Genomic DNA, 24,304 nt, shown 5'->3' on the forward strand with positions numbered 1-24,304 from the left:
ACCCAGGTATGTGAATACATACTCAAATGCTTTCAAAAATTAACTTAAAAAATGCACACAGACACAAATTTAGAGCAAGCTTTTAATGGAGACCTTAAACAATTAAAATTTCAATGGAAAGAGAAAGATAACCAACGCTTGTTTACATACCTGAGAGGCATTTAAGCAAATTACACTTTAACATACTAAGTTTGATTTCCGTTATTAATCAAAATGTTTTAACATATGAATAACAAACAACAAAAGAAAACACAGAAGGCACAGTGGTGACTACCTTGATAGCTTGTTCAAAATTGAGAACTTTTCGATTAACTTGGTTTCCAATCATGCCAGCATCCATCTTGGGATCCATCATTTCAATGGCTGACATAGCTTCAAAAAGACCAAATCTGCAAATAAAAAAACTGACTCTACAAATTGTTTATGAACTAATAAGCTTACCCAGATTCCAACAATGGTACAAAAATTATTACAGTACTTTAAATAACTACCCTATTTTATGTATTTGGTCTTCCCAACTTGCTATCACTTCTACTTCAATTAGATAATCTTCCTTTAACATAAAAATTCTTCCATGTACTTGTCACTCAAATTATTTTACATGTACTATGAGGCAAGAAAAGAACTAAAACCAAAGTTGTTTTTGTTCTTCCTTCAAAAAGTTCACACATTAGAAGTTTTTGGAAAAAAAGAGATCAACTGATCTACAATGGATTTCATTTTGCCTTCTTTAAATAATTTTCTCCATTTAACACTTAGAAAGTTATGTTTGGAATAATCATTATCAAATGTAAATTTTAGATTTTTTTTCATTTTCTTTACACCTTGAAAGTCTAAAAACCTGGCATGTTACCATCTATAATGCCCAAAGTTTTGGCCATTACATAAGAAAAAAATAAAATCCAGAAATTTTGATGGTCTGGTGTTTGTAGCTTATTAGCCATAGAAGCAGATAGTTGTGATGTAGTGTGGACAGATTAGTTAGTATATCTTTAATTGAGATATGAGAAAAGAAAAGCCTGAAAGAAAGTTTGACTGTCCATCAAGCTACTGACTTCCTATTTTGCTTAGTCTAAGCCATTAGATTACCAGGAAAATAAAGACATCTACCTTGTTACATTAAATCATTTCTCTCAGAAAAGCAGCAGCAGTAAGACATCAAGAAAAATAAACAAATCGGACCTAATCAAACTTACAAGCTTTTGCACAGCAAAAGAAACCATAACCAAAATGAAAAGACAACCTACAGAATGGGAGAAAATATTTGCAAATGATGCAACCAACAAGGGCTTAATTTCCAAAATACATAAACAGCTCATACAACTCAACAACAACAACAAAAAACAACCCAATTGAAAAATGGGCAGAAGACCTACATAGATGTTTCTCCAAAGAAGAAATACAAATGGCCAGCAGGCACATGAAAAGATGCTCAACATCTCTAATTATTAAAGAAATGCAAATCAAAACTACAATGAGGTACCACCTCACACTGCTCAGAATGGCCATCATTAAAAACTCTACAAATAACAAATGCTAGAGACGATGTGGTGAGAACAGAACCCTCCTGCACTGTTGGTGGGAATGTAAGTTGGTACAGCCACTACGGGAAAGAGTACGGAGGTTCCTGAGAAAACTAAAAATAGAATTACCACATGATCCAGCAATCCCACTCCTGGACATATACAGACAAAACTTTAATTCAAAAAGATACATGTACCCCTGTGTTCACAGCAGCACTATTACACAACAGCCAAGACATGGAAACAGCCTAAATGTCCACTGACAGATGAATGGATAAAGAAGGTGTGGTACATAAATATAATGGAATACTACTCAGCCATAAAAAAGAATGAAATAATGCCATTTGCAGCCACATGGATGGACCTAGACATTACCATACTAAGTGAAGTCAGACAGAAAAAGACAAAAACCGCATGATATCACTTACATGTGAAATCTAAAATATGACACAAATGAACCTATCTACGAAACAGAAACAGACTCATGGACATAGAGAACACACTTGTGGTTGTCAAGGGGGAGGGGGTTGGGGGAAGGATGCAGTGGGAGGTTGGGGTTAGCAGATGTAAACTATTATATAGAGAATGGATAAACAACAAGGTCCTACTGTATAGCACAGAGAACTTTATTCAATGTCCTATGATGAACCATAATGGAAAAGGATACATAAAAAAACATGTACATATGTATAACAATCATTTTGCTGTACAGCAGAAATTAACACATTGTAAATCAACTATAATTCAATTAAAAAAAAAAAAGAAGAGCTTTAAGGAGACACTCCCTGAAATCCATCAAACCTCTTAATGCTTCAATTTAAGATACTCTGACAATATGAGCATACTGAAGAAAACTCTCATCTATAAATCTGATGCAATGTTGTGAATCAAAACCCAAATGGTATTTTTCAAAGAGCTTGTCAAGCCGAAAGAGAAAATATGCAAAAATGGAAAAGAACCTTTTCAATAAAACAATAGGGATCACCAAATATCAAAGATACTATAAACCTGTAATAATTAAAAGCATTCTAGCATACACAGATGCAGAAAAAACAATCCAAAGCCATGTTTTTGTAGGAAGTACATATGATAAAGGTGGAATTTCAAATTAGTGGAAAAACAGTGTATTAGTCAATAAATACTATTAAGACAAATGGCTAACCATCCTGAAAAAGTGAAATCTTTGATTTACACAATTTAATAAAACAAACCCCAGGCAGATCTAAGTTCTAAACCTAAAATAAGCAAACAAACAAAAACTCTTTTAATAATTTACAAAGCTACAAAGAAAAAAGTTGATAACTCCAACTGTGTAAAATATTAAAAATTTATATGCAACAATAAACCAGTCAGTTAAAACACTGACAATTATCTAGGGGAAATATTTTTAATATAAGTAATTTTGAAAAAGTTAATATCCAGAATATATAACTAACTCATACAAATAGGAAAAGGCAAATAATCCAAAGAAAAGTAGGCAAAGGACATGAATGGATAATTAACAGAAGAGAAAATATAAACTATTAATAAAAAAGTAAAAAGCTATTCAAATTCTAATGTAATCAAGTAATGCAAAACAAAATGATGCTGGTTTTTGGCGGGGGTGGGGCAGGGTAAGGAAACTTTTTTTTGTTTAATTTGTACTCTCATATGCTGTTGGTGTTAGTGTAAATTGATAAAGACTTTTGTGAGGGGAAAAATTTGGCTGAATCCATTAAAATCCAGTCATTTGATTTCTGGGCTTCTATCCTAAAAATCATTTGCACATGTATATGTATAAAGAGGCTTGTATAAATTAAATGTTTTCAATTTTCCCATGTTACCAAAAAATGTTGCAATCTGAATGTCCATCAATAGGGATACCATAGAACAAATTATGGTACAGTCATTTTATAAAATAAAAAGCAGCAGTTAAAATGAACAAGGTGGAGCTAACATGGAAAGATCTCCAAGACATACTGAAAGGGGGGGTGGGGAATTTGCAGAATACACACAGTCGACCCTTGCTATACAGGGGGTTGGCTCCAGGAGCCTCCACAGATGCTCAAGTCCCTTACATAAAAAATGGCATATAGATGAATACTGTACTATATATCCCCATTTACAGTTAACTAGTTTTATAGATTTCATTCACGTATATAAGTATATATATTTTTTATAGGTCCAGGACATGTTACAATCTGATGACTTATAACAATGACTATCTCCAAGCAAAGAACAGAGATTGTGTTGGAGAGATGGTGTCATGGGAAGTTCTGCTTCATCTCTAATGTTTAAATTTGTTAAAAACAAAGTGTCCGTTTATTGCTTATATGAAAACAACTAAAGAAAAGCTGTTAATGGCACAATTAAAACCCTAGATCAATAAAGTCTACCACATGACCCAGCAATCCCACTACTGGGCATATACCTTGAGAAAACCATTCAAAAGGACAAATGTACCCCAATGTTCATTGCAGCACTATTTACAATAGCCAGGACGTGGAAACAACCTAAATGTCCAACAACAGATGAATGGATAAAGAAGATGTGGTACATATATACAATGGAATATTACTCAGTCATAAAAAGGAACAAAATCGGGTCATTTGTAGAGATGTGGCTGGACCTAGAGTCCGTCATACAGAGTGAAGTAAGCCAGAAAGAGAAAAACAAATATCGTATATTAATGCATATATGTGGAATCTAGAAAAATGGTACAGATGAACCTATTTGCAAGGCAGGAACAGAGACACAGATGTACAGAATGGACATGTGGACACAGGCGGCAGGGAAGGGTGGGACAAATTGGGAGATTAGGATTGACATATATACACTACCATGCATAAAATAGCTAGCGGGAACATGCTATAAAGCACAGGAAGCTCAGCTCGGTGCTCTGTGATGACCTAGACAGGTGGGGTGGGGGGTGGGAGGGAGGCTCAAGAGGGAGGGGATATAAGCATACATATAGCTGATTCACTTCATTGTACAGCAGAAACTAACACAACAATGTAAAGAAGTTATACTCCAATAAAAAAATTTTTTTAAAAATAAGGTATTTGCTTTATTAGTAAAATTGCTACAGAAACCAGAGTAGCAGTAAGTTAGCTATTCCATGCATTCAACAAATACTGAGTGCCTGCTTATGTGCTAGGCACTGTTCTAGGCACTTGAGATACATGAGTGAGCAAAAAAAATTTGCCTGTCTCATGGGGCTTACGTTCTAGTGGAAGGAAACAAACAATAAAGATAAGTAAATGACATAGAAGGCTAGAAGACCATACATGCTAGGGGGAAAAGAAATGACAGTTAAAGAAGATATGGATTAAAAGGATACAAATTTAATAGATGGCCAGGGCAGGCTGCTGGCAATCATGATCCCTGGGCTCAGTGTCTAAAACCTTGGGGAAATGAAGAGGGCTATGTCCCTCTAGCGGCCCTCTCTCAAATGTTATTCCATAGTCAGGAGCCACATTCTTTCCTGCATTAGCTTATGGTTTGATTTCATTATATCCTTCCTATCACTGCCTGTGACATCAAAATGATGACCTACAGTGGTTCTCAAGGTGTGGTCCCTAGATCAGCAGCATCAATCTCACCTGAGAACTTGAGAAATGCAACTTCTGTGATCCCACACTAGACCTACTAAATAAGGAACTCTGGGGGTGGGTTCCAGAAATCTGTGTTTTAAAACCCTTCTGATGATTCTGATGTCACTAAAGTCTGAGAAGAATTAAGCTTCAAGTTTCTACTTCCCCTAACAAATGTCCAATCTTGTCTACTTACTAATTTAAAATTTCATACTCCCAACCTTGAAAATTGAGTCTGGCCACAGCAGTATGGGAACTGAGGCTATCTATGGGAGTATAAATATAATCAAGAATTTCCTTTCATTTACCTTTCTAGGGATTCTCAATCTACTTTCATCTAGGCATTTAATCACCTACCTCTGCTCATCAACCAGCGTTATCACATACGACATGCAACCAATACCTTTTCTCAAGAAATTCCACATCCTGTACACCTACCCTCAAGGAATGACCATAAGTCACCGTTTCACTAGGTACAACCACTTCCTTACCACGACTAAGGTCAGCTGCCCCAAAACAGCTGACCAAGGTTAAAAATATATAATTAGTGTTATTCTTACAGCTTTGAAATGTAAAATTACTCAGACTTCAAGGAATACTATTGCACAGGAGACAAAATAGATGGAAATATTACACTACACTATTTCAAAGTACACAAATACTTACAGCTTATCATGAAGCAGTTCTCCCAACTTTAATTCTAAAAGAAACAAAGAGAAAAATCTTTTGAATAATACCATATTTATATTTAACTGTGAATTGTAAGAAAAAAATGAAACAAAATATTAGCACCTGAAAAATGTGCTTGCAGTCCTTTAAACTTCATTTTCTAAGAAACGGTCATGTTATTTCTACTCAATTACTAATATAATGTCTTCTACACAGTGAATATTTAAACACTAACTATAAATTGAACTTCTGAGAATTAACAAGTGACCCATCACAGGCTACAATAATACAACCAGAATTATCAGCCTCATTTTAAAAAAACCACTAATACATTTCTCCCTAAGTAAACTTTTTCACAGAACTGTATGCTATTTCTCAAGTTGTTTTTAAACTACTTGGCATCATAATCTAATCTTTTTTTGTCCCAGGAACAGGGTCGAAACTATTTTTTTATTACATTTTATTTAAATAGTGTAGAAAACACTTGCATAAACAGCTGATCAAAAGAGTGTTAATCCTCCATAAAGCAGCAGTTCTCAACCTTGGCTGCATGTCACTATCAATTGGGGAGCTTTTGAAAACCCCAATGTCCAATCAGCACCCCAAACCAATCAAATTCTAGGAGTGGGACCCATAGAGTGGTTTTAAAGTACTCCAGATGATTTCAATGTGCAAGTAAAGGGAGAACCACTACTGTATCATTTTTAAGTAGCTTAAATGTTGATGGTCAACTCCTGTGGAAGACATAAAGAAGCAGTTCTCAGAATATTACTAATCTCCCTAGCTAATAAGTTAAATGACATTCATTTTTTAAAGTTCCATGTACTGAAACAGATAAATCAATGAGAAGCATTTATCAAAATACTATAATGAAGCATAATAGAACAGACAGTGGTTCTCAAAGATGGTTTGAGAACCCAGGAGTCTGTGATGTTAAAGTCATTTTGTAATAATACTAAAACTAAAATACTAAAATAATACTAATACATTTTGTAAATAATACTAAACTTTTTTTCATTGTGTTGACATTTACAACGATGATGCAAAAGCAATGGTGTAAAGAGGAAAAGGGCAAAACTCTGTAGCTTCAGCACAAATCAAGACAGTGGCCCCAAGCTAAACAGTGTATTCTTCACTTCCATGCACTTTCACTTAAGAAGTCCTTGATGGAACAGTAAAAATTATTAATCTCAGGGCCAGGACCAGAGTGCAAGTAAGGCATGTAGGGTGCAAAATTTAAGGAGGTACTTTCAAGTAGTGCCTTCTTAAATTTTGTACCCTAATTGCCTCACTCACTTCATCCTAGGGCTGGTCCTGATATATGTAATTAAATTTCAATCTTTGAATACATCTTTTTAATATTCTATTTGACAAATGGGAAGTATACATAAACACTTCCTCTGCTTACCAAAGTAAGAGACTGTCTCAAGGAAAAGCTCTTGCACAACCATCATGGAACACCACTTTTACTTGAAAGAACAGTGACAAATTATAGTTATTCAGACTTGTCAATATGGCATTTTCTTGAAAATAAATGAGTTTGTCACTTTAGGAAAATAACTGACAAGGTTTATTGCCAGTGATAAAATTTGAGCTTTCAAGAAAAAATCAGAATTTTGGAAAACATGTATCTGCCACTGTGAACTTGACAGTGTCCCAATACTTAAAAAGGCTTTCCTGAGGATACTGTGGCGATATTAACAAATGTGCTTTTTAATACTGTATAATGAAGTGTGTCAACACTTGGAAAATGTGCTTAACTCACTAAACCAATATTTTGCAAATAGCAATGCATGTTACAAAATCAGGCATGGATAAAAGATCCATTCAACGTTCTAGACAGACCAATATACTTTATGTAACACAGCATGAAAGGTCCACTGATATGCTTTCAGATTCCACACTGCAAACTTAATCTTTAAGAAACTACCACCTGCCAAGTTTTGGTATAGTAGCAAAGAATATCCACAATTACCTGAAAAGGTTCCACCATCTTTTAACTACATATTTGGTGAGGCCTGATATACTTCCTATACGTCTACCAAAACAACATGTGGCAACAGACTGAACACAGAAGCAGATAGGGAATTCAGGTGCCCTCTATTATGCCGACATCAAAGAGATTTTCAAAAGTATAAAATAATGCCACTCTTCAAAGTTGTTCTTTGTTTTGGAAAATACATTTTTCATTTTAAAAATGTTATGTTGACATGCAATGGGTTTATTACCATTTTCAAATGAACAAGTATTTTTTAAATTTCTGTTTTAAATTCTAATACTGTAAACATCAATATACATATAATACACATAAACAACACTTTTTAAAAGCATAAGAGGGTATTTTTAAGAGTATAATGGGGTTCTGATACCAAAAAATTGAGAACTGCTGTAATAATTTACCATATACTTAGGGTAGATTTGGGTACCAAATAGCTTCACTGAACACTCCACAGACCCAGAAGCAAGTTGATCACTCTGGGCCCTGATTTTATCATCTGTAAAATGAAGGCTTGTACTAGATGATTCTGTTAAAGTTCCTTAGGACATCCTCCCTTTTGCCTTGGCAATGAACAATGAACTATAACTTGTAGCTGGAGTTTGGGTTTGCAGCAGTGCTAAGCACTTGAAGCATACGATCATTCTCCTGAAGAAAAGTAATCTAACGGGATGAGAAAAACATGGAACTATTTGACAACGCAAATACATTTTACCCTCTTATAAATGAGAAGATCATTTGAAAACTGGTGTTACAGATCTTTGAATATATTTCTACACGTAACATTGTACATGATGGTTAAGCTCACTGCTAGGGTCGCTATGAAGGCCCTACTGAATCTATGATATAGCTGGAATCCAATACCGTTGTACAGTGATAATTAAACAGATGAATTAAAGTTTACCCCTGGGTAAAGGTGGCCAACTGAACACATGCAACAACCTTTAACTCCCTCCTGAAATCTCATTTAAACAATTAAAGGAAAAAAATAAATTTTTTTTTTAAAGAAAGCTATGAACCTAAAGGAAGAGGAAAAATAGGTACAGAAATAATACAACAAAATTAGGGAAACTTGGAAACAGAAAGACGTTTCCTAGCAAACCCAAGAAAAATAAAACCAGCAGTGGAGAAAGCCAAAACCAATCCGATTTACCACTTACCTCTGAAAGTGAGGATATAAAGATGGGCTAAAATATAGAGAACTGAGTCATCAGACAGCCCAGAGCCCTGCCCTAATTTACAGAACAAGATAACTACCCCTCCCTCACCCTGGATAATACTGAAGGCTTTCTTTGAAAAGGGCAAACCAAAAAATCTCCAGGAACAGAAGGTTATTTGAAGGGTAGGGTTCAGTACTGGAAAGAGGGGGCATTAAGTGAATATGTGAAAATTCCAGACCTCTTCCCCACTTAACTGTTAAATCACAGGCAGACAGTCAAATCTTCAACCTCAAGCAGGAGATTAGATAAATTTTCTCTACAGAATATAATCTTTCCAAGAGGAAGGAGCTAAATAACTGACACCAGAGGTTCTCCAACACAAAAGCCAAGTCAGATCACCTGATACTGGCGTTCATAGCAGAAGAGTCCTGCTCAAAAATTCGGAGCTTCCAGCTGGCTTTTTGGCAGCCCCCCCATTCGACAGGCAACAAAGGATTCTTAGATATCTGAAGTAATCCCCTAACACGAAAGATAGAAACCAAAGAAAACAAACTAAAAAAGGCAAGTTGGAGGAAAGACACTACATTGGGAAACAAAATTTCAAAAGAACTATTACTATTCTTAGAGAGAAAAAATAGTGCAACCCTGAAACAAGAACACTCTACTTTTATTAAAAAAAGAAACATTCAGAGGGAAAAAATCTTAGAAATTAAAAACATTACAGCAGAAAAGAAAAATTAAATTAAGAGTCTTAGTCCACTCAGGCAGCTATAACCAAAATACCATAAATTGGATGGCCTATGAATAACAAACTTTTATTTCTCACAGTTCTGGAGGCTAGAAAGTCTGAGATCAAAGCACCACCAGATTCAGTGTCTGGAGAGGGCCCACTTCCTAGACAGCCATCTTTTCACTATAACCTCACATGGCAAAAGGGACTAGGGAGGCTCTGTGGGGTTTCTTTCATAGGAACATCAATTCCAATCATATGGGCTCCACTATGATGACCTAAGCACCTCCCAAAGGCCCCACCTCTTAATACCATCACATTGGGCATTAGGTTTCAATATATGATTTGGGGGTACACAAACATTCAGTCCATAGCGTTGAGGAAAAATACAAAGAGATGGAAAATGGGCAAGAAAGCATAACAAAAAAAACAGATAATCAGCCTAGACGTTTCAATATCCAAAAAGTAAACACTCCATAATGTGAATAGAGAAAAAAACAAAGAGGAAATAGAGTAATTCAAGAAAGTTCCCCACAGAATATGTGAAACAGAAAAGACCAAACGGAAGCAAAAACCTATCAGACTTGAATAGCAGATTCCACATATAATAGAAGAAAGACTCAAGATAAATGAACCCATCCATGTTTGTCACTCAGTGGTTACGTGGAGTGCAGTGTTGAGAAGGCGTGTGAAGGATCTACAGTTGTCCCGTGAACAACATGGGTTTGAACTGCGTGGGTCCATTTATACACGGATTTTTTTCAATAAATATACAAAAATATATGTGTAGAACATCCTGTGCAAGACTTGTATTGAAGTGGAGAGCCTATCCTTACACAGACATAGGAATTACAGAGGGAAGGAAGAATGAAATGGGGTCATCGGCTTCTTCCCACAGCTCCGTAAATCTGCTGACAATTGCCAAACTCAGAAAGCCACGTGAAAAGAGAGAGGGTCAGAGTAAGGAAGATCAGAGGATATCTTTGACTGCCATTTCTGTGATTAATGATTAATAGTGGAATTTAAATATCCAACTGAAAAATTAATGTGTGAAATTCTGGATGAAAAACAAGTGTTAAAAAAGAATGCCGTGGGACTTTCCTGGTGGTGCAGTGGTTAAGAATCCGCCTGCCAATGCAAGGCACACAGGTTTGAGCCCTGGTCTGGGAAGATCCCACATGCCGCGGAGCAACTAAGCCCGCACACCACAACTACTGAGCCTGCACTCTCGAGCTCTCAAGCCACAACTACTGAGCCCGTGTCCCACAACTACTGAAACCTGCAAGCCTAGAGCCTGTGCTCCACAACAAGAGAAGCCACCGCAATGAGAAGCCCACGCACCGCAATGAAGAGTAGCCCCCATTCGCCCCAACTAGAGAAAGCCCACATGCAGCAATGAAGACGAAACAGCCAAAAATAAATTAATTAATTAATTTAAAAAAAAAAAAAAAGGAATGCTATAGTTGTAATGGTAATGATCATGGTGGTGCTCATGTTTGGAAAAACTATACACAGAAGCAAGTTAAATCATTGATATTTTTGGTATATACTTAATTAAGAAAGTGTTTAGTTTTTGTAAAAGTTTGGATTTAAACTAAAAATTCATTTGGATTTAAAATAAAACTATTTTTAAGAAAAAAAAAAAAAAAAAGAAAATTCCCCAGAACTGAAAGATCAAAGTGAAAGGGCTCCAGAGTCATCAACAAAGCAAACCATTGTGAAAGTTCTGGACATGGGGAACAAAGAGAAGATACTAAAAAGTTACATATGAAAGCTCAGTAATCAGAATGTCATCAGACACTTGAGCAATGCGCTCAAAATTCTCAAACGTACCCAGATGTATTATCAATAAAGCAGGAGGATACAATAAAGACATTTTCAGACACCCAGAGTCTCAAAAAACTGTATCTCCCATGTGTTTTACTCAGGAAGATAATAAAGATGTCTAATCAAAACAAGGGAGAAAGTAAGAAACCCCAGGCTGATGATGAAGGAAGATCTCAGGATCACACCAGGTACAAAAGGCAAAAGTCCAGATCTGAGCAAAGTAAGAGACTTGAGAAGAAATTTCTTTATGGAGATTAAACACAATAGGATGTCTGATGTGCCTGAATGTCTTAAGAAGATTTAGACAACTGGTGAAGGGTGTAAGGTAGAATTAATGACAAGTACATGGTTTCTGAATAAATATTTTTTGCATAAAACAGAAATGTGTAGGAAGGGAAAAGCAACAACAGTTTTACTCTTTGGCTCAGCTATGAATAATATTTGCATAGCTCTAACTATGTGGGGGGAAGTCCATAGATAATGCCCAAATGGGAGTGGGGGGAATCAAGAAACAGCAATAAAAGCCTGCTATCTAGAATCATGATTACTAAAATAACCAACTAACAGGGGGAAAATAGTGACTTCTGAGGACACCTTTTCTATTGACCAAAGCTCCTAACATAGAGCAGGATAAACAATACAAGATTAGGGGGAAATCTGGTAAGAAGAGCCTTCAAAATGCAACAAAGGTCCCATTCCCTTCCTACTGCATGTGCTATTTAATGCTAGTCGTTAGAGGTCTTATGACATCCATGTGTTCCTTTCCTAAAAAAATTCAAGGTCAAAGAGGTTAAATGATAGCTGAACATTCTTAAAAGTAATCTAAATGGAGTGAACTAAGCGGCACTACTGCTATTTTGGGCAGAAAGCTTATTTTTTGTGGGGGCCACACCGTGCATCAGATGATTAGCAGCATCCTCAATGTGCACCCACTAGACACCGGCAGCAAACCCCCACCCCCGAACGTGACAGCCAAACACGTCTCAAGACATTGGCAAATGTCCCTTGAGGGGCAAAATCACCCCTGGTGGAGAACAAGAATGATCCACAATTACCAGTGCTGCTCACCCCATCCATGCCCCACCACTAAAAATATTCCTGATAGTATGGAACAAGGAAAACATAATTTTCATTTCCAAAACCAAAATCACTTAAAAAAAAGTTTTACAGGTTGCCCTGATCTTTCACCAGGACAATTTTTGTCCATCTTTTTCCTCTTAGAATAAAATGGTAACAAACAGCAAATGCATAGAACAATGATTCTCAAACTGGGGTTCATGAATTGAGGGGGTGGAGTGAAAGTCCATTAAAATTTTATCAAGAATCTATACTTCTTCTATAATAATTGTTAAATGCTATGCAATCAGTTCAATGATAACCTTTTTAAAAGATTACAGAAACATATTCCAGACCAAATGGATGATAACATTATAACCAAGTATTGCTACAGTGTCAGGGCCCAAGCTTGTGTTCATAATTATGCTGGTTCCTGGCAATCACCCACAATGACAGCATTTCATGTAATACAGGTTCTCATACTTCTGAAGTACAAGATCCAGATATTCTCTGGTTTGAAGAAACATGGCCTTAGAATATTCATTTATTCTTAAAAACAAGTATATTGTTCTGGGTGAGAGAAGACAACAGGAAAGAAGAGAAATAAGAGGCTTAAGCATCCTGGATTTTAAATGAGGGAAGAGAAAACAACAAAAGGAGTTTTCCGAAAGTACTGGGCAAGACCTAAAGGAACTGGATGGCTTATGGGGGTCCTAAACAGTGATACCTGTTATAAAGATTGACTAAGGAAGAATGAACTAAGCCATCAAAGAGAGAAGAAAATAGGATGAGAGGATGGGCCCATATCCTCCTAAATTAGAGTTTAGAAAGAATGAAAGTAATTATAGCTGACCTTGGATTACCTCTGGGCTCTAGACACCTAATGGTGTCAACATCCTAGGAGAGGTTGTTGGCTATGCAGAGCAAGTGTGGAAGAAGGGAATCTAGCAGGCAGAAGCAGCAGCAGCAGTGTATCTTTTATGATCATTTATGTTTCAGTGAAGTGTCTAAGTTGTAACTTTGTAATTCAGAAAGTACCTAAATATAGACAAACAAGTGGAATATAAAGAGCAGAGGCTTTACAGGTAACAAAATGAGATGGACTGAATTGGGCAAGGTTTCCCAGAGAAGGGAAGCTCAGAGGTGTAATTTAGACGAATGATATGTTACATATCAGGTAAAATAACAGTGATGGCACTACACATTCAAAATAATTTGGAAAAAAAAAAAAAAAAAAAGCCTCAATGTCAGCTATAGGAAATGTGGCAGGAATGTGTGCCATCTGACCAATAAGAAATAAATGATGAAAGTTAGAATTTGATCCAGAAGATTCTGAAGAGCCTCTAAAAGAATAAGTAGAAATGTGCATGAAAAACGCTGTCATCAGTATTCAGATTATTTTATAGTACTCCCCTCCCCTGAAATCACCAAAGTCTATCCAAATGCCATCACACTGTTACCAAAGAGAAACCACTGCGACAGTTAAGAAAAAGATGTAATGGTATGTGTATTAAATTTAGTTTTCAGAAAGGTGTTAGAAGTCTAACCTATAATCAAGGCTATGAATCTGATTATTTCAGGAGGGGAAAACAAATTATTAATACCATAGGCTCAAGAATGCTAACAGCCTTCAGTCCAAAAATCATACATAAAGATTAATTCTTTATCAACTTTTTAGTTTCAAGAAGTATACCTCACATTTGAGCCACCTGAGACAGTACAAGGGCTAATTATGGAGGAGTATTTAATAGGATAGTCTGATGCTGGCAACAAAATGATATGCCACCCTCTCTCAATCCACACTGAAGCAGGTATTAAACCATATTTTCTACTCAAGGTTCCTTCCCCAAAGAAGCAGAATTATTCACTGTTCATCAAACATAAAGGTCTCTGGGCTTCCCTGGTGGTACAGTGGTTAAGAATCCGCCTGCCAATGCAGGGGACACGGGTTCGAGCCCTGATCTGGGAAGATCCCACATGCCGCAGAGCAGCTAAGCCCGTGAGCCACAACCACTGAGCCTGCGCTCTAGAGCCCGTGTGCCACAACTACTGAGCCTGCACTCTAGAGCCCGCGAGCCACAACGACTGAGCCTGTGTGCCACAACTACTGAAGCCCGGGCACCTAGAGCCCGTGCTCCGCGACAAGAGAAGCCACCGCAATGAGAAGCCCGTGCACGGCAACGAAGAGTAGCCCCCACTCGCCGCAACGAGAGAAAGCCCACGTGCAGCAATGAAGACCCAACGCAGCCAAAAATAAATAAATAAATAAATAAATTTATATTAAAGAGAAAAACATAAAGTCTCACTGAACTTTGGCTCTAATGGTTCATCTCAGTTTAGAGTAATTCCCTAACATTCACTTAACAGAAACTTGACCACTCCTTTACGGCCCAACTCAAGCCATATATACTTCATAAAACCTTTATAGGTCACTGAAAATCAATCCGAGATTATAGGTGTGATCCACTTAATAGTCTAAGAACACTGAGCACAAAAACTACACTGTAACTTACACTTCTTTCTCCCTTAGAGAGACATATTTGGGCAGTCACCCAACGCTCAGTCTAACGTTCTTTCCACTATCTCACCTAGGCATACTTCAACTGGACATGTATTTCAGAACAGTCGAAGGGTAAGCACATGAGTTATCGCTTTGCTTATACTCAGCTGGCTCCCTTTCCACCTGCAGCTGCTCCAAGTCGTTACTCCTCTCCCTAAGAGCACTATTCTAAACACACGTCACCATCACTAAAAGCCTAACCCTCCGTTCACCAGGAAAATAGAAGCCATCAAGGTGTGAATCCCTCCACCATTCCTCCCCACCCACTTAGAAATATACCTGTATCTTCATCATCTTAACCTTTATTCCTCCTGTCTCAGTAAGTCCCCATTCTTTTCCTGAGGTTAATTTCTCTACAATGTTCTTGATCCCATCCTCTCTTAAAGTTCAAGCTCTCACTCTATCATTTGTTCCTTTCTCTTACCTTCATTCTCTCCCTAAGGCTCTTTCTTCTCAAACAACAAACATGCTTATTTCTCCAATCATTTATGCCCAAGCATCTACTGAACTTACTATGTACCAGGCACTGTTCTGTGTGCTAGGGTTATCGACAGGATTTCTGCACTCACAGAACTTATATTTCAGTGGGTGAGGCTAACAACAAAAGGTAACTGAAAATGATGGTTTCTCACAGTAGATAAGTGCTATGAAGAAAATAAAGCAGGGTGATTCAACTGAGGCGGAGCTGGATAGAAGAGAATGAGGGGATAAATCTGCTTAGATTGGCTGTTAGACCTCACTGGGACGGTAACATTTTTTTTTAATATTTATTTATTTATTTGGCTGCACCGGGTCTTAGTTGTGGCATGCAGGATCTAGTTCTCTCACTAGGGATGGAACCTGGGCCCCCTGCATTGGGAGCACTGAGTCTCAACCACTGGACCACCAGAGAAGTCCCTGGGACAGTAACATTTAAGTGGTCAGGAAGAAGCCGGCTATGTAAAGACCTGGGGACACGACCTTGGTGTGTTTAATGAGATAAGGATCTCATGACTAAACATAATGAGTCTAGAGAAGCAGTGGTACAAAAAAAGTCTGAGGCAGACACTAGATCACATAGGCCAAAGGGAAGAAGTTTGAATTTTACTCTACATGCAACAGGAAGCCACTGGAGGATCTTAAGCAGGGAATGACATGATCTGATTATTTTCAAACCTCAAATATACAATAATACTCCCGTCCTTAGGGCAACAGAATTCATATTTCCACAGTTTGAAATTATTGCTATGTGCTCTCTAACCTGTTACTTAAAAGTTAGAAAATTTTAACCCAAGAAACTGCCTGAACATCTGTATTTAATGCTATATCCTATATAAACTGGCTTTAAATGAAAGTTAAAATCAGAAGATAGAGAATGAATAAGTGTGGTTAACAAACTCGATAAACCACACATGTTGATTTTTTTAAACTTATTGAGATAGTTTAGAAATCACAATCCACATTTTTATTGCACCCTTTCCCAAATTTTGAACTTCTAATTCAAAAATTCAAACTCACCTCGACAAGCTTCTTCAAAATCTTGGGTTATGTCCACCCAGTTTGTATTGCTTTTTTCCATCTTTTCTGGTATACTGAGCTCCCATCCTGAATCATCATCGTCTACAGAAGCTTTCATAACCATTATTCCTATAAAATTAATATTGGTGTAAAAGAGAGGATGTAGCTTTCGGGACAAGAGTATTTGCAAACCATGTGCGTTTAAGTATTGGATGAAAGTCTTACTAAACTCTTTAAGCAGAGCTCTTCTGAGTTTGAGGACCGCACTGTAAAAAACTACCTTACTGTAATTAAATCCCACGTCAATTAACACTGCTGCTGCTCATTTAATAAGAGCCCACCATCTACCAGGACTCAAACAGTTTGCCTATTTAGGAAGAAAGAATCACAAACCATCCCACCACTGGCCCAAAAAGAACCAACTCCAGAGCTTCCTACTTTCAACACTGGCCACAAATAACCAAGGCACTCTTCAGGGTCCCCTCTCGAAGCCCAAGACCCCAGCAACTACTCAAGTCAAGGTGGTCCTTCACCTGCCCGGAGCTCGCCGGGCCAACGTCGCCCGGCCCGGCCGGACTCCTACACAGCCTGTCCGGGGGGCATGGCGTGAGGGAGAGCACCGCCGGGCCCCAGCCGCCGGGCCCAGGGCGGGGGCGCACCTGAGGAGAGGATCGCCCCACCCGGGTCAGCCCGGCCCGGCCCCAGCCCCACGGGCACGGAGGCAAGGACAGGGCTGTCGTCGCGCGGGAGAACTGGCACGCCCGGTGCCAGGTCGTCGCCCCGATAACACCGAGTAAGGCCAGGGCCCCGGCGGGCAGCGGGCACGGGGAAGCCCGCAGCTCCTACCTGAAGCGCGGCGGGTGGGCAGGGGCCGCAGGGTGACCTGGCGTCCCCAGGGTCCGCCACCCGCGCGGGGGGTTGCGGCTCTCTGACACGGGAGGGAAGAAGTCTCAATGGCTCCGCACGGCGGTCCCTACCTACTTCTCCCGTGGCCAACCGCGCCGCCACGTACCGTCCAGATCGCGGAAATATCGACGCCGCCTGGGCCGCCGCCGCCAACCCCTCCCCTCTCAGCCCAGCCCGACCGGCCGCGTGCGCGCATGCGTACGCCCAGTGCGCGCGACCCCGCCTCCCCTCCCTCACGCCTTGGGACTTCGCGCTCCCCGGCCACACCCCCTTCCTTGCTACCGACCGCCTTCGGCCGGGGCGGCTATCTCCTCTTCTCGCGGGATTAGAGCCAGTCGCGAGACCGGAAGCTACCTTCTTTCTCCAGCCTGCGGCCTTGTTCTGGGTAGTGGGTGGGTGCCGGTAAGGGGCGGAGCCTGGGGACCCCGAGCCCGCCCCGCTTCGCGCCGCGCGGTTCCCTGGGAAATTCTTAGAAAGGTGTCGGGGAGGCGCGAGGAAGCGGTGGAAGTACGTGCAGGCCTTAGATGTTGGGGCCTTGAATGAAGAGCCTGCCTGACACCGTTTTATGTTTCCTAGAGAGCCTGGGGATTTCATGCGGAAAAATGGAAACAAAATATAAGCAGAATCAAGCCAGTTATTTTCTTTTACACCCTTTACATGGTTTAGATTTTTCCTGAAATTAATAAAATGATCAGTTTTAAAGTGGGGTTACATAAGTAGACTAGTATGGGTAGGAAATGAAACGCATGCTTATCACTACATAGCCATTAAGATGGCCAGAATTTAAAAGACGGTATCAAATGTTGACAACATGGAGCAGCTGGACCTCTCATATGTTCCTGATGGGAATCCAAAATGGTCCAACCACTTTGGTAAACAGTTTGTCTTTTACTATAAAATTAATCATGCATTTACGTGATCCAACAATTACACTCCTAGGTATTTACTTAGGAATGAAAATGTGCACACACAAAAGCTTTTTTTTTTTCTTGGTGAAGCCACATTAATTTCTTTTTTAAGTGAATTTGACTTTCAGTGCAGTTCCAATTCATGCTTTTAGAGATACATGATCTCCAAAATGTTAAAGTAGTTTCAGTCAACTGAGCCTTCAATGGCAAAGCTTACAAATTATATTTATTAGTATGGTCAAGATAAGAAAGGAGTTTGGGCTTTGATTATAAAATGCAGCATCTTTCTCTGATTCTCTTGGCTAAACTTTTCCTCTTCTTTTTTCCATTCTTTTCTTTGCTGTCTTCCATCTTTCTGGCTCCAATTTCCCTCATTAAATCAAAAAATACCTTGTCAACATTAGCTCGTGTTTTAGCAGATGTTTCTACATAGTTAACATTCCACTGATCGGCTCTGGTTTTTGCCTCTTCATAGCTTTATTTTTAATGATCAAAAACTGGAAACAACCATAATGTTCATCATCTGGTGAATGGATAAACAACCTGTGGCATATCCATACAATGATATGTAATTATTCATATAATGAATAGTAATTATTGACAAACAGGGATGACTACTTGACATGCAAAAATGTGAATCTCATAAAACATTATTCTGAGCAAAGGAAATCAGAGTATGAGCAAAAGAGTATGATTCCATTTTTATGAAATTCTAAAAAAGACAAATCTAATCTATCATGACAAAACAGAACAGTGACTGACAGGAGACGAGGTGGGTGTCAAGGAAGGATTAATTGGAATAGGGCTAGGTGACTTGAGGGGATGGAAACGTTCTGTATCTTGATTATGGTGGTGGTTATATGGCCGAATTCATTTGTAAAAGTTCATTGAAGTACACACAATGTGTGCATTTTACTGTGTGTAAATCAAACCTCAGTAAAGTTGATTTTAAAAACAGAAAAATATACATCTTCATGTCTCATATAGAATAATGTTTCCTAAGGGCAGGAGCTTTAACTATTTTGATCAAAGTTGTATCCCTACCATAAAAAGCAGTGGTTGGCCTATAGTAGGTACTCACTAAATACACTGAAGATAAGAATATAGAAAAGAATGACAGTAAAACAGAAATTTATATTGTTTCTCCAAAAGCATTTGATGATCTTTTCAGAGGCCATAAGAAATCTAGAAAAGGATGAACTGACTGCATCTGAGTTATTCAGTATTATGTGTAGATTGTGACAAAAACCAATACAGCACACAAAAAAACAAAGCAAAACACCAAATTTTTGAAATAAGACTGCTTCCAAAATAACTCAAAAAAAAAAAAGTTAGAAAGAAAAGAAAAAGAAAAATCACCAGAACAAAGTAGCCAAGTGAAACAAGATTTTAATTTCTTTACTAAAACTGTAATTTATTTGAAATTCAAACTTATTTTAACAAGTTCTATGTATCTCTCTGCTTTAGAAACCATTTTCCCTGAGAAGGAGAGGTTTAACTTATGATGCCATCCATATGCTTCACGTGCTGAGAAATGAGTGTTTTACACATTAGTTAGACTGCATATTGAATAAGCGAATGCAAAGGAACTGATTGACAAATAGTTGGTCTACCTAAACAAGCCCATAGATGTCGAATAGATGGGCATTTTTGGAGAGGTGGAAACTAACTGCTATGAGTCTAAGTCTTGACTTGTAAAATCCTAAGTATTCCATGCTTAAACATTTGTGTTGAGAGGAAATTTAGCTTGACGTCATCACATTGTACTGACACCAGGAACCAGAAAAACATGATTTTGATAAAAGAAGAGCTTCCAAAGTGAATTTTGTGTTTGAATGTATTCAGTTTTACCACTACATAAAAGAAGCTAAGGATGTCCTAAAGTCTATGGGCAGTTCAGAGAAATGCTTTCAGAAAAGGAAACAGAGCCCAGCAAAGACTGCCACTGTGTCCTCCCTGCTGTCAGCTGCACACAGTGGGGTGTCACTCTAGAACCTTGCTTCAGACATGATTCCCCCCATCCATTAAACCATTGACGTCTCTTAAAAAAAAGAAAAGGAAATAGAAAGAATAAAAATATCCTACTGTATCATCATGTTTCTGTAACAAAAAGAAAAATGGCATTAGTTTTTACTAGGTATAGGTAATATCAGTTTAGTTAGTTCTATCATATTTACATTCTCCTTATTAAAAGTCTTATATTTTATGTATTTTAAGATACAGCAATCCAATAAAGAGTTATAAAAAGGTTAAAGTAAACTTCTGTGTTAAGGGATAATGTATAAGTATCCTCTTATGATGTTTCTAGTTATGTATTTCTCACACATTAAATAGTTGTTCCTACTACCAATTACTACTGATCACCACTGTTAATTAGTCCTATTGTTTTGTTTTAAAAACGGCTTTTAAGTAACAGAAAATTAAATCCAGAATATACAATTTCAAATATCTATTTTTCATAAATTTATGTTTAAGACATATGTGTATATTTATTATATATCTTTTTTCCTATGTGGCTGTGTCCTGGATTGACAATCTAAAAAGATAGTCACCCCACTTCACTGAGTGAATACACCATAATTTATTCAACCAGTTCTCTGCTGATGGACATTTAGGTTGTTTGCAGGGTTTTCCCATTATAAATAGTGCTACCATGAATAGCAGTGTACGTATGCCTTTTCATAATATTGCCAGTGTATCTTTGGGCTAAATTCCCGTAAGCGGCATTTGGGGTCTAAGAACACATGCACATGTAATTTTGCTATCGCCAAATTCCCCCCATTAAGTGTTCCCTCCCCACAATTAGCAACGTATGAGAGTGCTCCCTTTTCCATAACCTCATCAATACAGTATGTGGCCAAACTTTTGGAATTTTTCCAAACTGCTAAGTGATAAAAATGCTATCTCAGTATAGTTTTAATTTGTATTCTCTTATCATGAGTGAGGTAGAAAATCGTTTTATCTTTTTAAGGACAATTTGCACCTTTCTCTGTGATCTGTCTGTCCTCATCTCTAGCCCATTTGTCTATGGGATTGATTATTTTCTTTTTTCTTTTAAGATGCTCTATATATTCACTTTTTATTTAAGTTGAAATTTTTTAAGCCAATGTGTCATTTGTCTTTTTACTTTGTTTTTGGTTGTTTAGTTTTTGTTTTGGTTTATTTTTTTATTTGCTATTTGAAATTATTTTTTAGTCAAAGTTATTAATAAAAATATCATTTAGAACCATGGAATTACTGAGATCACATAAGAAGATGCTATCAAGAGGGAAATGGGCTCAAAATTGAGTCTGAGGAACCTCAACATTTAGAGATCAAGTAGAGGAAGAGGATCCAGGACTCTGAGAACAAAGTCTGAAGCAGGAGAAAAACCAGGAGAGTGGTTCGCTGAATCTGAAAGAGATGTTAACGCCAAATTATCCCTTTAATAACAACACACATACATAACTTATAACACTGCTTTCTTTATAAGAAAATCTTTTCAAAATTCCTTTTTATGGATGATTTTCAAGCAGTTTCCTGGGACCTATCAAGTCAATTTTTTACAAAAAAACAGATTAACTACATAGGTAAGTTACTTACAAGGCCATCAATAAGTTATCTAATGCATAAATATTGAAACTTAAACTTCTATCAAAATGTGAAATAAGCATAGAAGACATACCAACCAATTGCAGATAGAATATGAAATTAATGAATTAGAAGAGAAAATGAGAGAAGAAATAGTGAAAAAGCATGAATTAGATAAACTTTAGATCCTAATTGAAATATTGTAAACAATTTGACTCTATTGAGCAAATTTGACGACTGACTGGATATTTGATATTACATTTTTAAAAATTTAGGTAGTATAATGGTATTGTAGTAATCTTTTAAAAACATCAGTCTTAATTTTTTTAAGAGATATATACTGAAATATTTATAAGTGAAAATATTTGATGCCTTGTATTTGCTTCAAAATCATCCAGTGGGTTTGGAGGTAAATGGATAGAGGGAATAAGATTTGTTGATAATTATGGAAGATGTTGATGGATATAAGAGTTCATTATCCTATTCTCTCTACTTTTGTGTATGTTTAATTTTTTCATAATAAAAGTTTTCTTAAAGAAAGAAATTAGTAGCCAAATATCTGTCCCTAATGGCTTTATCTCATTGAAGGACAAAATGGTCTTTACTCTTCTGTATTACCATAGTCCTAGCAATATGAATAACATGAAACATTGCAACAAGTATGTTGCTACAAAATAAAACATGTCGGTGTGGAAACTGCAAAGTAAATTGGGAAATTTAAAATTGTCTTCTCTTAAATGTTACACTAAACAGTTACTGTTCAGTGACCTAAATTCTTTAATGTTTATTAAAATTTTACTACCATAACCATTGGGTATTTTTCTTGTTATAAAACCAATATAAAAAATTACTCATGCATGTAAGCCAGCATATAAAAATCGCCCATAATCCCAGACTGAAAGATGACCTTTGTTTATACTGTTCATTCATTTTCCAGGCATATATATGCTTTTATTTTGTTTTGTTTATTAAAAGTGGGTTATCACTGTACATATTGCTTTGTATTCTATTTAACTTCCAAATGGATTGTATCTTTCACATTAATAAAAATTATTGTGGAACACTCAGGCACACAAGTATTTTTTCCCCTCATAGGATTCTTTTAAATCTCGCTCATATCTGTGTTATTTCTCCTTTGTGATTTTCTGATCTTGACCATTTTTTTTCCTTTTCAGGTTAGTAAGAAGTTTAACTCATATAATTTTTCCATTTGTAGGTTTTTCCCCAAAAAAACAACTTTTAATTTTTTTGGCCTTTTTGTATGTTTTCTAACTAATTAATTTCTTATTTTTCCTCATTAATGCCATCTCAGGTTCTGTTGGTAGTCCTCTTCTAGTTTCATAAGATAAGTTTCATAGCAGCACTATTTACAATAGCCAAGACATGGAAGCAACCTAAATATCCATTGACAGATGAATGGATAAAGAAGATGTGGTATATACACACAATGGACTATTACTCAGCCATAAAAAAGAATGAAATGCCATTTGCAGCAACATAGATGGACCTAGAGATTATCATACTAAGTCAAAGACAAATATCATATGATATCACTTATATATGGAATCTAAAATATGACACAAAAGAACTTATCCACAAAACAGAAACAGACTCACAGACATAGAGAACAGACTTGTGTTTACCAAGGGGGAGGAGGGTGGGGAGGGATGGATTGGAAGTGTGGTATTAGCAGATGAAAACTATTTTCTATGGAACAGATAAAAAACAAGGTCCTACTATATAGCACAGGGAACTATGTTCAATATCCTGTGATAAACCATAATGGAAAATAATATGAAAAATTATATACATATATATATATATATATATATATATATATATATGTATAACTGAATCACCTTGCCATACAGCAGAAACTAACACAGCATTGTACTTCAATAGCAACTGTACTTCAATAAAATAAATTTTAAAAATTAGATCAGTAGTTGGTTCCTTTAATTTTCATTCTTTGTATTTAATAATGAGAAAATGTCAGATGCTTTTCCAAGAGGTCCTTTTGGTTCCCTAAATGTTTCTTATAATACTGTCTTCCACATATGCATTATCTTCTGATAACAGATCTCTGATAACATAAATAAAAATTTTCTCTTCTCCCTCCATACCTTATTTTTTTCTAATTTTTTCAGTCTCTGTCTTTCATATGAGAAATTTCTTCAGTCTGGTGATTGTTGGCCAGAAGTTCGTATTGAAGCATGGTGTTTCAAAGAGTAGCTCTAAGGGTTTGTGCTTCCAGGAAGGGCTTGTCAAATGTTGTCTTCACTATGAGAAGACCTGGCTGGGCCATTCAGTTGGTGAATCTTTAACAGCAT

At 37.2% G+C, this 24,304-nt stretch overlaps 1 protein-coding gene across 4 annotated transcripts in view; it reads right to left on the reverse strand.

Moving 5' to 3' along the window:
- NAA35 (N-alpha-acetyltransferase 35, NatC auxiliary subunit) overlaps positions 1 to 17,692 on the reverse strand; it is a 103,996-nt gene extending 86,304 nt beyond the window's left edge. For 2 of the 4 annotated variants that reach the window (XM_036854992.1, XM_036854990.1), the window contains exons 1-4: positions 17,437 to 17,666; positions 16,591 to 16,719; positions 5,762 to 5,795; positions 275 to 389 (exon numbers count right to left, since the gene is read on the reverse strand). In XM_036854992.1, coding sequence (XP_036710887.1) covers positions 275 to 389; positions 5,762 to 5,795; positions 16,591 to 16,714 — 273 coding nt within the window. In that variant the 5' untranslated portion in view covers positions 16,715 to 16,719; positions 17,437 to 17,666. Of the gene's footprint in view, positions 1 to 274; positions 390 to 5,761; positions 5,796 to 16,590; positions 16,720 to 17,436 lie in introns of all 4 variants that reach the window. The other 2 variants (XM_036854991.1, XM_036854993.1) reach the window with 2 other exon arrangements.
- Positions 17,693 to 24,304: the final 6,612 nt, after the last annotated feature.

Source organism: Balaenoptera musculus, chromosome 6 (genome assembly GCF_009873245.2).
Source record: "Balaenoptera musculus isolate JJ_BM4_2016_0621 chromosome 6, mBalMus1.pri.v3, whole genome shotgun sequence".
Lineage (NCBI taxonomy): Eukaryota > Metazoa > Chordata > Mammalia > Artiodactyla > Balaenopteridae > Balaenoptera > Balaenoptera musculus.